The sequence below is a fragment of the Melopsittacus undulatus genome, chromosome Z (genome assembly GCF_012275295.1).
Source record: "Melopsittacus undulatus isolate bMelUnd1 chromosome Z, bMelUnd1.mat.Z, whole genome shotgun sequence".
Taxonomy (NCBI): Eukaryota; Metazoa; Chordata; class Aves; order Psittaciformes; family Psittaculidae; genus Melopsittacus; species Melopsittacus undulatus.
In genome coordinates, this window is record NC_047557.1 from 67310571 (window position 1) to 67324777 (window position 14207).

Genomic DNA, 14207 nt, shown 5'->3' on the forward strand with positions numbered 1-14207 from the left:
TTTTGTAAAACAGCATGTATGATGGGATAGGATCCAATCCATCACCTGGAGGCTATCAGCTCCTGGTGGAAACATCTTCCTGCTTTGTTTGAATAACTGCTTGTGGCAGGATTTTTTGAGCAAAAGAAAAAAGCAGAAGTTCAGATAGAAACTTCTAATATAGATCACTGAATTAGATGTCAATACTCTGTAAAATTACTTGAAAGAAAATAAAGAAATAAAGATAGTAACAGAAGATTAAGTATGTATTTCCTCCTGAAAATTGTGTAGTCCACAATATGAAGTGTTTTTTAATGCACCCTATAGCTTAATTGTATTCATATCCCATTTAACCCTCCCACCCATAGAAAGCTGGGGGAGCTACTGCAACAAGACTGAACATGATCCAACACAATCTGTTAAATTAGCAGAGCCTGGAACTGCTTTTGTTATGCAATAAGATCACTGCTCTTGGTAGTGAGGGGATGAGTTGTAATATGCCCAAGTCTAACCCATGAATATTATTGTTTCTATTAATACTGCAACAGCAATATAAGCCCTCATTTGAGACACATAGAATCATAGAATAGTTAGGGTTGGAAAGGACCTTAAGATCATCTAGTTCCAACCCCCCTGCCATGGGCAGGGACACCTCACACTAAACCATGTCACCCAAGGCTTCATCCAACCTGGTCTTGAACACTGCCAGGGATGGAGCATTCACAACCTCCCTGGAAAACCCATTCCAGTACGTCACCCCCCTAACAGTAAAGACTTTCTTCCTTATATCCAATCTAAACCTCTGCTGTTTAAGTTTCAACCTGTTACCCTTTGTCCTGTCACTACAGTTCCTAATGAATAGTCCCTCCCCAGCATCCCTGTAGGCCCCTTTCAGATACTGGAAGGCTGCTATGAGGTCTCCACGCAGCCTTCTCTTCTCCAGGCTGAACAGCCCCAACTTTCTCAGCCTGTCTTCATGTGGGAGGTGCTCCAGGCCCCTGGTCATCCCTGTGACCCATGAAGAGATGTAACTTTTCCTTGCTTGGTCGTATTAAAAGTCAAGTTGCCTTTAGCAGTTAGTTCACTGAGGAGCACAGGAAGAGCTTGCCAGGTATGCTTGAGCTTTCTCACATCAGTAGTCACACAGTGACTACGTAATGTCACATCAGTGACTACAGCAGTAGTCACACAGAAGGACACTTTTCTACAGTCAGTCTATCTCACAGTTGATATGCTTTGTGGTTCATGCTCTCCTGGTTTAGAGCTTGCAGCACTCTTGGTCATTGCCTCAGATAGGCAGATGAACAACTTTTTGCAACTGATGTTCTTCTAAACTCATGCCGTAAGGTTTGCACTCTTTCATGTGTAGGACACATCTGATTTTTGTTACTGACCATAAACTGGGGAAATGGGGTCCTTCTGCCACTAGCACGGGGGCATTCACCCAGTTCTCTCCTGACACGTTTTGCAATTTGAATACTGATCCCAGGAGTGATTTCCTTTGGAGATGATGTGTGTAGCTGTTCTTTGCATGTTGCTGCCGATTCTGAAAAAAAAAATGCTCTGACTCTCTCAGAGGACTTACTTCATGTGATAGCAGTATGCAGATGATAATGTTTTGGGAGGGATAAGGCAGCTGTGAGGTTATATTATAGTAGAATAGGTCAGAAAATCAGTATTCACCTTCATCTGAAAGTTAAATGTCTGTTGCATTGATGTCTGAATAAAGAGTTCCGTTTCTGAGTTTTGGCCATTTGCCATATATGCAAAAGTATTTCCTTTTTAAAAATAAAGTTATTTTTGCTTTTCACCATGGCACATGGAATCTCACAGTCTTTCCCTCACTGCCATTCTTTCTTGCCTCTTTGCCTCCATGCCTACAAGTTCTCATGTAGGCCTGTTTGTCAGTAGAGCAAGTACTATATTCCCATTTGCATGCAGAGTGAAACAGTATGTTCAAGTCAGTCACCTGCCCCTCTGCTCTGCTCTAGTGAGTCCTGCATTCAGCTCTGGTGCCCTCAACACTAGGGAGTCATGGAGCTGTTGGGGGTGAGTCCAGAGAAGGCCATGAAGAAGCCCTGAGAATTGGAGCACCTCTGCTTTGGAGACAGGCTGACAGAGCTGGGCTTGTTCAGTCTGGAGAAGGCTCTGGGGAGACCTTAGAGCAGCTTCCACTGCATAAAGGGGCTGGCAAGAAATCTGGAGAGGTACTTTTTACAGAGGTGTGTAGTGACAGGTCAAGGGGAATGGCTTTAAGCTGACAGAGGGTAGGTTTAGATTAGCTATTAGGAAGAAGTTGCCAGGTTGCTCAGGGAAGTTCTGACTGCCCCATCACTGGCAGTGTTCAGGGCCAGGTTTTACTGGGCTTGGAGCAGCCTGGTCTAGTGGAAGGTGTCCTTGCTCATGGCAGGGTGTTTGGAACTAGGTGACCTTCAAGGTCCCTTCCAACCCAAACCAGTCTATGATTTTATGGTGTGGCTGACTTCTCACTAGACCTCACTGCTTCAGTGGTACAACTTTCAACTGTATGAGTGACATACGTTTTTATTTTCTAGGGTGAAAACAAATCTGAATATTTTTTAGGATTAACACCCATAGGAGTTGTTGTCTACAAGAATAAAAAACAAGTAGGAAAATATTTCTGGTATGTATAATTTAAAAATTATAATAATGTTGCATGGAAATATATGATTTGTGGTATCAATTTGAAAGATTAATTGTATCAATAGAAAAAAGTATACTTGGAATTCCAAATATTTGTCTGGATTATACGATTTTCTATTTCTTTGATAATCCAGGTATTGAAAAAAACAGTTCAGCTTGTTTGAATACTGCTAATTTTCTGTTATCTGGTGCACACCTGAAAAAAAATACCTGTGAATTATTTTTTGTCTTTGTTTGTAAATATATGCAACTTTATTATTCATTACATTAAAAACTCACAAAATTCTGTCTGTCGTTTTACAGGCCTAAAATTACAAAAGTTCACTTCAAGGAAACACAGTTTGAGCTTAGAGTCCTTGGAAAAGATGTAAGTTTTTCTTTAAGCCTGAAAGATAAACACAATCTCAGGTCTGATGAAGTGGGAATTTTTGTGTGTTCATCAAAGCCTAATGTATTTTACAAAAATTTACTGCAAGAAACCATCAAAGTGAAGTTAATTTTATTGATAGTTACTGCAAGACTTTTACCTTATCCTCAAATGTATGTTCCTGATGGTGCTTGCAGAAAGGCTAGGAAGAAAGATTTTCTGTTCATGTTATGTAGTGAGTGTAGAGAACTTCAGCAGAATAGTAGGAAGTAGGAATTTTCTAACAAACCATTATAGTTTTATATTTTGCTCTGTAAATTAGACTACTTTGCAGTGTCTTGTTTATGATCTTAAACAGGGCTTTTAAACTAGGCTGTGGCTATAGGGAATGCTTATCTTAACAAAAATATGGATGGAGGAAAACTTACAAAGCTGTTAGGCACATGTATTTTTGTAGCTTGGAAACAAAAGCAGACAAATAATGTAGTTTGAAACTCATTTGTCAGAGTTTAACTTCATTGTGCTGTTAGACCATTTGAGAGAAAACAATGTTGGTTCCAGTGGAGCAAGGATAGCAGTTTGGTAGCAAGAGGTTTTAAGATACTTATCACCTATGAAACATGTGGGCTATGGGAAGGAGAAGGAGGGTGTTGAGGATGTAGGGAAAATGGTAAGTATCACAGAAAAAATAGTTGCAGTCAGCCTGGGATTTTTGGTATGTGGTTGAGTTATGTGGTTAGTTTGCTGAGTTGTTGAAAATACTTTGTAAGTCTCTTTGGAATATCGGGATTGAAAATTTGTAGTTTTGAAGAAGTATTAATTTCTTCAAAAGCATTCCCCTCTACTTATTTTCTATGTATCTTCATTCATCTGTGTAGTAGTTGTTAGTCTCGCCCATGATTTTTCCATGAGTCCATTTGGTACATTCAGTATATTCTGGGATATGTAAGCATACTCCTGACTGGTTGTCTTGCTTGTGTCTTGGACAGCATTTCTTGTGCCTCTGCGGATGTATTGGCAAATTTTGGTTTTCTTATTCCAAGTGGGTTTGTTTTTTTTCTGTTTGGTATGGTAATCTCTGGGAAGTTTATTCATTATGATGTATTTGTTGAAATTGCAGAGTTTGAAGGCTGGGAAAACTTTTCTCAATGTTTCATGTGAAGGGCGAATGCCTGTTCAGGTATAGACAAGTCTGAGTTTGACTTAGAATCAACTGCATTGAAGTGATGCTGTAGTTTCTCTTTGATGCTACATATGTGTATTTTTTGTTTGAATCATGTGGAATTTCAAAGGTTTCACATCCAGAGAGAAAACGTGGAAGCTTTGCAAAATGTGCTTAAATTGAGACTGTGAATGTTGATGGCTCTTGAATGCTTACTGTTGTGATCGTAAGGCATATGCTTTGATGGCACTTGTTAATTTCAAGTCTCAACAGGTACTTTTAGGAAATTGTTCAAGAGAACAGTAAACACAAGGGTGTGTACTGTCATTAAAATCTCCTTTGCAGCTGATACTCCCTTGAAATTTTTCTACAGTGCTTCATATCCTAACAAGAACAGGGAAGGCCAAAATGACCCAGAAAGATCTTCCTCTCTCCCCCTTTTTTAAACATTCTGGTGGTATCACTTTGAACAAAATTATGTATTAGCATAAGTAAACACTAGCCTTAATCCCTAGATTAAAGCTGTCATAATAATTTATGCTGTTCTGCACCCAGAGGAGGAAAGGCTTATCAGTGTCTTTACATGACTATATTCAAATTCTTCTTGAAAACATAATTCACAGATTTCTTTTATTTCTCTGCTCTTTTTTCTTTCTTTTTTTTTTGTTAATGAATGCTAGCACTTAGTCCTTCCATGTGGACATAAGGTTGCAGTGTAGAGAGTAAATGTGCTAGTTTTACTTCATCCTGCCTCCTAGGATATCAATTTATGGTACAGGGAATTAATACTTGCTTTGTTTCATATGTGTGTTCCATGTCTGGAACATATTAGGTGTTTCCAGTTAGTTGGAAAGAATGCTAGCAAGGGTTCTTGAAGATAAGAAGTAACGGAGATTTTACCCTGCCTTACATATAGTTTTATGGCATATAGCAGAGGAGTTAACGTCATGTAATAAGAAGAGCAGATTATTTCTGATTATATCGATTTTATATTGATTATATTGAATAAGATTATATTGAGTGCTTTGTGTGAATAACATTTTCCATATCGTAGTGAAAATGCTGTGCAGGCTGAATTTTTGTTTATGTTTCCATACAATACCTACGTTTATTCACACTGACAGGCACCTTTCAGAGGTAAACCTGCTCATCAAGGGAAAGCTGTCTGTGCTTTTATTAGTGATGAAGTGTTGCTCTTCCCCTGTGTGGGATAGGGTTACTTGTGGTAACTTCTTTGTTGTCCCTTTCAATAAATTTGGCTGAGATTTTTTTTTTTTTCCCAACCTACCAAAAGAATTTTAATGTGTACTTCCCACTATAGGGATGGAATAGGACATCCTGATCTCCTTGACAGATGGCAGACATGTCAGGCTAAATATACAAGTTTGTGTCTTTAAGCTGCCTAAAATATACACTATGGGGTGCATGTGTCAGACATACTTATGTCAGCTGAGTTTATTGTTTACATCGTTTTGCTTTTCATAAACTTGATTTAGTGAGGAGAAGATATTTATGCCTACTGTCTACTAATCAAGTAAGGTACTTCACCTTTCCTGTTTCGCAATCTAATCTTTGTACTTAATACCTCTTCCATGAGAACATTTCCTGTAGATTTAGTTTTCTGTTTTTCCTGTGTACCTGTTGCTGTTGCAAGCATGACGATCTTTCACTACTTTGCTTGTATTATGTGTTTTCCCCCTAAGACTATTGCTATTCCCCTTCATAAACAAAATACTGCCCTTGAGATATGGCCATCTGTGAATTATCCCAACATGTGGACTAGTGACCTATACCAGCTGGCAGAAACTCTTTTTCAGTGGTGTTAATCATTGAATTGGTATTTTACTGTCCCGGGGGTAGTCCCATGCTGTGCATTTAGTTCTACAGAAATGCTAGGCTTTTCATAAAAGCTCTTAAGTATCAGCATGAAATTAGGAACTCTTCCTCTGTGAGAACTGCACAGAAGGATTCCCTGAGCACAACAAACAATTGCAAAGAATTTTTGAAGATAAGTATATTTCTGTGCAGTTTCCTTTATGACAACAGAGAGATCCATCTGATGCCTGCGTACAGTTCCTAGTAGCAGGAAGTGATCCAGCAATGCAGGTGACTGCCAAAGTCCCTGCTGCCCCACAGCAAAATGAAGCATAGTTACAGTGGATGCATGATGTGGACATGGGTAATTGTAATCAGAGAGGTGCACAGCACACCTCCCATGCTTTCCACATGTGAGGAACAAGGACTGGTTTCTAGACTTCTCTCTCAACTGAGGACATGAAACAAAATAAGAGAAAAATGTGCTTTGATGGATTGTGTAGATTGGGAATGTAAATGTAATAGTATACAAGAGACAATATGGAGATTTTTCTGCCTGTAGGTACCAAGTATTTCTGTGCTCTTCTTCACAACCCCATACTGTTTTTTGTAACAGTGCCATTTACTTTGCTTGCACTGTGTCTGAACATGCAAGTGAATGATTTCCCCCCTTCGCAGAGTTCATGCAAAACCTCTGTACTACTTACTTCTCATCTTTCTCTTTCACCAAGCCACAAAGTGGTGAATGTGCAAAACACTTGCTTTTGTTACCTTTATGTTATAAGAGAAGGGTCATTTTGAAGTCTGAAATTTTTCGTTTGAGGGATTTTGAAATTTGGGTTCTTTCAAGTCAGAGCAAACCCCCAAACTGTGCACTTAAGAATGATTTACACATTTTCAAGACATGCTTTTCTCAGTAGTTTTGCTTAGTCAGATGAAGAGGCTCAGTTCAGCTGAATTCAGAAAGTGAAGCTAGTAAAGACTCTTTTCAGGAGCACTACCAACCACTGATGCATGCTAGAGGAATTTTGGGGCAATTCCAAGGCACATAATGCTTGCCATTCTGGTGGATGAAACTTGTCTAGATAGAAGATTTTTGTGTTCTTTTAAATAGTTTTAGGAAACCCTGTAAATATGCTTTATTTTTTTAATCTGCTTTTTGTAAGTGTCAGAGGTATGAAAAGTAATGATATTAATAGGGTGGTTCAACTGTACTCCTTGCTCTGTCACACACTAGATTGCATCTTGAATTACAAGTTCTAGGCAGAAATTTTTTATTTGATTTTTTTTCTCTCACAGTTTATTGGGAAGATTGAACAGGGTGTGAAGAGATGTTCTTCCATTTTAAAGTGTAATTTAACTTAGATTTCAGTTCCAGGAAATAACATTTTGATCCTTAATACGATTTAAGAATTACTGATTACTTTTGTGTTATCTACATTTGTATCCACTTCAGCTAGAGTGGCAGTGGAGGGTGGAGGTGAGTAAGCACTGTTAATACATCATATAGTATGGTTTAGGCTTGTTTTGGTTCATTGGGGGTTTTCTTGGCTTTTCTTAACTACTTCCTGAGCCATCTTAAAAGGATTGTAAGATTGGTTCAAAGCTGGATAGCAAAATCATCAGTAATTAATATTTTTGAAGGAGAACTAAGGTTAAAATTCATGCATAAACTTAAATCCATTGCCACTGGGGTGTTACTGTCAGGTTTGAGTTTGTTTTGGTAAGTTCATTAAATTTTAATTGGTATAATATGAGGGTGGGATATGTTTGCTTCAGTATTGTCATGCTTTATGCAAACTGGCACAGCAGTATTACTTTTAATTCTTGACTTTTATAATGTTCTAAAAGATTGATCTAGTATAACCAGTAATAACACTTTGTTAACCAGTAATAATGCATAGAAGCTATGATTGGTTAATGATAAGCATTGTTGACCTAGTATAACCAGTAATAATACATATAAGCTATGATTGGTATGCATTACGTAAATATATAAAGATAGAATATTTCCTATTAGGGTTGACAATTGATAGTATCTGGGTATGTGCCAAACCCAGCAATGAATAATGTTGGGAAGCAGTAGCTTCAGAGCTACTGTTAATACTTATGTTATGTGTACATGCACATGTGTTACATGTACATGCAGAGTGCTCCGTAGTGGGGCAAGGTCCTTCCTTATGTTAATGTTCAGTGCAACTATGAAGAGTGGCATGTAGGCTGGCAAGATTAGTGCTGTGATTTTAGGCCTGGGTTTTTCTATAAATTGTAGCAGCTCAAGCCTGCTCTAATCACAGGTTTTCAGAACATGTTTGATCTGTAGACTGGTGCAGCACTCCACAGAACAGGTCTAAGTCTAGTGTCAGTGTCCTTCTTATCTGGAGTAATCCGTGAACTTCACACACAGGGGATCTTCTGGCCCTCAGTGAGAAGAACTTTCAAGTATGTGGCTGGTCTTTCAGGCAGACTGGAGTTTGCTCTGCCTGGGCACTGAGCTAGCTGTGTGCAGAGCAACTCTGATCTTGAAAGCTGTGTAGTCATGCTGGCATGGCAGAGCAACCTGGAAGCTGATTGTGAAATGCAGCATGGGCACTCCTGAACTATTATGTCAAATCTCGCAGTTCCAGAGGCATTTTGTGGTTAGATAGAGCAGTGACCCCTCTGAACTGTCTCCTTTGAAGGCATTAGTAACATGCTTTCAATCTTTCAGTTAAGTGTTGGGGAGGGGTATTATGGTGGAGCACTCTGCTAGTTACCCACTGTTAGTGGAGATCTCAAAGGCCCTGCCAGATGAGGCTTCTTGCTGATTTGAGAGGCAGCATGCACTGTGGCTACATGTTTGGGTGACTGTCTATTTCTAAATGCATATTACAGTCAAGGTATCTGCATCCCCTGTACCAGTCCCTCTCCTCATGTGGGTAAAAATGGTGGTGAGGCTGTGGCAATATGAACTTTACCTTGTTTTCAAGAATGCAGGACAAGCTTTTAAATCATTTTAAATGAGAGGAATATTTATGTTTGTCCTCACAGTTTTTTTGTGTCTTGCTGTCCTGGGTTCAGCAGTAGCAGTCATTTTTCTCCTTCTTAGTAGCTGGTGCAGTTCTGTGGTTTTGACTTTTGGCCTGGGAACAGTGCTGATAACACTGTTTTTAGTTGCTGCTCAGTAATGTTTACTCTGATCAAGGACTTTCTGAGTCTCATGCTCTGACAGGGAGGAGGGGAAGCCGGGAGGAAGCAGAGACAGGACACCTGACCCAAACTAGCCAAAGAGGTATTCCATACCACAGCATGTCATGCCCAGTATATAAAATGGAGGCAGTTACCCGGAAGGGTTAGATCACTGCTTGGGTCAGGCTGGGTGTTGGTCAGCAGGTGGTGAGCGACCATATTCTCTTCCCTTGTTATTTCCCTTATCATTATTATTCTTGGTGGTAGCAGTAGTGGTTTTGTGTTATAGCTGAGTTACCGGACTGTTCTTATCTCAACCTGTGGGAATTGCATTCTTTCGATTCTCCTCCCCATCCCTCTGGGAGCTGAGAGAGGAAGTGGGGGGAGTGAGAGAATGGCTGCATGGTACTGAGTTACTGGCTGGGCTTAAACCACGCCACTTGCTTTTTTCAGGATTAGGAAACGGTAGTCAGCTCAACAACTAGATACTGCTGCAAGAGTTGTGCTTGTCCTTCTGCAGCCTCTGGCCAGAGGCTTTCTGCTTTGCTGATTCTAGTCACAGATGTGATAAAAAAATCAACATACAAAACTTAAGTATTTTTCTGCTTCTTTGGTGAGCACAACTTTTTTGAAAGGATAGATAATCGCCAAAGCTGGTTCCATGGTTCGGGGAGATCTTCAGTGTGCAGACAATCTGGTTCACAGTGCCTTGCCTTTAGTACACTGGACACTCTGGAAGCAGCAGCACTGAATGAGTTTGGAACTGTCAGTTCCTATATATCATTAATAAAAGTAGGTAGATCTTTGTGGTTTTGGTTCAGATGTATGAGAATAATAAGAAAATAGTAAGGTAACTCTTACTGTCTGTAAGAAATTACAGTTGTTCAAGATGCTAAAAATGTTGCCTTTTATTTGAAACAAGTGCCGTGGTGCTAACAGGTAAGGTCATCCTTGCTTTACCTATAGAAATCAATTTATTCTCTTAGGGAAGAAATGCTGTACCTGGAAGATACTATTGCCTTCAGTACTGCTTATTTTATATATATATACATTTACAAATTTTAAGGTAAACACAGTGCTCTTGCAAACCTTAGTCTTAAAAAGTAAATGGAGGAAGTCCTAAACCTAGATGTACTGTGTGCAGTGTCGTATTGGAACTAGTTGCAGTAAGCTATTGAATTATTCACAAAAGAAGTGAAAAATTATAAAAGAATTATGAATTGTCTTCTTTGTTGCTGAAACACTTTGGAGATGAATGTCCTAGGCTTTCTTTCTCTCCCTTCAGAAAAATTTAACTGTACCATTTGAATTATTCCAAGCATCCTTTCTGAGGCAATAGTTTTCAGACATGCTTTTCCTTCAGATTTAAATAAATAAATAAACCTCAGTGTGTTATCAAAACACTTGTTGGTCCATCCCCTGATTTTTTGGCAGTTGTTTATTTTCCAGATATGAATTCCATAACTTGTTGGTAAGTTGGATCTATAGGCCTATGCTGTATTTTCCTGAGTGCCTTTGATTGCTGTGTACCAAGTATATGAGCCATCTTCAGTGTGCGCTTACAGCCCAGAAAGCCAACCGTATTCTGGGCTGCATCAAAAGAAGTGTGACCAGCAGGTCGAAGGAGGTGATCCTGCCCCTCTACTCTGCTCTTGTGAGACCTCACTTGGAGTATTGTGTGCAGTTCTGGTGCACTCAACATAAAAAGGACATGGAACTGTTGGAACAAGTCCAGAGGAGGGCCACGAGGATGATCAGGGGACTGGAGCACCTTGCGTATGAAGACAGGCTGAGAAAGCTGGGGCTGTTCAGCCTGGAGAAGAGAAGGCTGCATGGAGACCTCATAGCAGCCTTCCAGTATCTGAAAGGGGCCTACAGGGATGCTGGGGAGGGACTATTCATTAGGAACTGTAGTGACAGGACAAAGGGTAACAGGTTGAAACTTAAACAGCAGAGGTTTAGATTGGATATAAGGAAGAAATTCTTTACTGTTAGGGTGGTGAGGCACTGGAATGGGTTGCCCAGGGAGGTTGTGAATGCTCCATCCCTGGCAGTGCTCAAGACTAGGTTGGATGAAGCCTTGGGTGATATGGTTTAGTGTGAAGTGTCCCTGCCCATGGCAGGGGGGTTGGAACTAGATGTTCTTAAGATCCTTTCCAACCCTAACTATTCTATGATTCTTTGATTCTATGTTTAAGCACTTTCATTAATTTTTTTTTTGTTAACCGGATGAGATGAGCTTTCTTCCACCTAGAAAATAATGCCTTCAAATGATGGAATCGGTAATGTCTGGTGATCAGATCTTTCAAGCTTATGGCAATGTCCATACACTGTCCCTCTTTTAGTCACTTACTGATTTTGTTATATGTTACTCTGTATATGGGAAAATTTTCTTAAAAAAGAAGAAAACATGGACAAGCATTACCTTTTCTCTGATGGGAATATTACCCTGAATTGGAATTTGGGAGTGTTTGAACTGGGCTAATACTAAGATACAGCAGAAATGCCTTATTTAAAAAGTCTCTTTAAAAATCCTCCAAACACCCATGGCTTCTTCTCTGCTCCTTTATTCCCCTATTTCACAAACTCTGTCCTCCAAGGTTATGTAATTAAATAAATTCAAGTGCAGCAGAGGATTCTTTGCATAAAAATCAAGTTTAGGAGTGGACAAGAAGGAAGAGTGGACCAAAAGATGGAGTAAGATCCTGCATATTTAAAGTGAGTCACTGAGTTCTTTCCTAGCAGAAGTTAAATTGACTCATCATGTTGTATAAAGTTTGCAGTTCCATGGGTCTGACCTGATACTGTTCTTTAAAAGTGCACTGGTAGCTACAATTGTGTGGGTTTATATGAAATCACATCAGGTGACAGCCTGATCTAGAAATTGTAATGTAAATTAAATCAAATCATAACATATGAAGCTACATTTATGTTACATGTGAAGTAAGCAAATGAAGAGTACCCCTTGAAATGTCTGCTTTAAAACTTTAAAAATGCAGTGTGGGCTTTCAGTGGGTAGACTCTTCTTTCAGGTTTCACTTTTTATAAATTAAACCTATTTTTGCTCCAAGTTAAATCCTTTGTGAGTCTTGCAGAGAGATAAAATCCCTATCAAGCCTGAAACAGCATTTTAAGGAACTATAGGAATATATTTATAGGATTATAAAGGACTATGTATTTATATTTATAAAATATTTATAGGAGTAATGATGATTTTCATTCCTTTGCTGTTTTATGGGACTGATCCAGACAGCAATTTAAACTAAATGAAATAATCCATGGAAGGAAATAAGAACATATCTGTGTCTCCAGTTTGGTTTGTTTGGTGTCCAGTTTTTTGGTTTGTGGGTTTTTTCTTTTGTTGTTGTTTGTTCTTGTGAGGAAATTAAATCTCAGTTATTCTAATCACAGGTGCAAAGTTCTGCTTTTCACTGTAACTTGTTTCATTGTGGAGGAAGGGCTGGTAATTTGTGATTTTGTGAGGCTGTCTGGCAGCTGTTAATATAGTTGATTTTTGTTAGAGGTGAAATTTTGAATTCTAGGCAACATATTGAGTTAGTTCACAGTTTGCAAGATGCTTGCAGGTCAGGATACCTCATCAAATAAAGAGTGGGAGAAACTTGCCAGAATTCTACCTATTTATGCGTGGCACTGCAGAAGTATAGCTAATGCAAGGGCATTCGTTTCCTAAAATCAGCTGCTGAAAGTAGTATAAACCATACCCTCTTTGTAATTCACATAGCAGGGAAATGGACTGAGTTTCGTTACAGATGGTATCATATGACTGAATATCAGTGGGACTACTCCACTCTTTGTGCAAATCAAGGCTACAAAACTGCACACTTAAGTTCAGAGTGGCAGATATGTGGAAATGTAGTTTATATGACCATATATGAATGTTTAGCTTGTTGGAAACAGTGTGATGTATCTGTTGCTTTTTCTTGTCTATTGGAAGTGTTTTATAGTTCGTATGCATTGGACTTCTCTTTCATCTCTCCCTGCCTTTTTCTCATGTTTGGTGTACTGATGGCCAGTTCCCAGTGATTAGGTTTTAAGCTCTCAATATTCTTTTTTGTTACCTTCCTTCGAAGATTTTTTTATGCCTTTTACCTTTGATCTTTTTCCTATTATTTTGAGTTATTTTGAAGTTAAATATTTTGGGGGGGAGAGTGGGTTTAATTTTTTTTTTCTTTTTTTTAAATCTTTTTTTGCTGTGACCAGCAGGTTGAAGGAGGTGATCCTGCCCCTCTACTCTGCTTTCATGAGACCTCACTTGGAGTATTGTGTGCAGTTCTGGTGCACTCAACATAAAAAGGACATGGAACTGTTGGAACAAGTCCAGAGGAGGGCCATGAGAATGATGGGGGGACTGGAGCACCTTGCATATGAAGACAGGCTGATAAAGCTGGGGCTGTTGAGCCTGGAGAAGAGAAGGCTGCATGGAGACCTCATAGCAGCCTTCCAGTATCCGAAGGGGGCCTACAGGGATGCTGGGGAAGGACTCTTCATTAGGGACTGTAGTGATAGGACAAGAGGTAACGGGTCAAAACTTAAACAGAGGAGTTTAAATTGGTCATAAGGAAGAAGTTCTTTACTGTGAGGGTAGTGAGGCACTGGAATGGGTTGCCCAAGGAAGTTGTGAATGCTCCATCCCTGGCAGTGTTCAAGGCCAGGTTGGATGAGGCCTTGGGTGACATGGTTTAGTGTGAGGTGTCCCTGCCTATGGCAGGGGGGTTGGAACTGGATGATTATAAGGTCCTTTCCAATCCTAACTATTCTATGATTTTGTGATTCCTTCCTCTCATCTTTTTTGTTCCCAGTTTCACCTTTGTTCTTCTCTACATTTTTTGGGCATTTTCTCTCTGTGTTGCATTTTCTTACTAGTTTACCACAAATCTTGAGTTTCTTTCTTTTACTTTTTCTTGCCTTTTTCTATACTGTTTAACAGAGCCTTGGGAATATATTTTTGCTTGACATCTGAGGTGCAGTTTCAGTAAACATCAAAAACATACTATTTGAAAAAGTCTTTGTCCTTTTTAATTAGAAAAAGGG

The 14207-nt window shown here is 39.3% G+C and overlaps 1 protein-coding gene across 3 annotated transcripts in view; it reads left to right on the forward strand.

Moving 5' to 3' along the window:
* Positions 1-14207, forward strand: part of EPB41L4A (erythrocyte membrane protein band 4.1 like 4A) — a 121978-nt gene that overhangs the window by 59982 nt on the left and 47789 nt on the right. For all 3 annotated transcript variants that reach the window (XM_031042802.2, XM_031042803.2, XM_031042804.2), the window contains exons 8-9: positions 2535-2623; positions 2947-3010. In XM_031042802.2, the coding sequence (XP_030898662.1) occupies positions 2535-2623; positions 2947-3010 (153 nt within the window). The remainder of the gene's footprint in view (positions 1-2534; positions 2624-2946; positions 3011-14207) is intronic.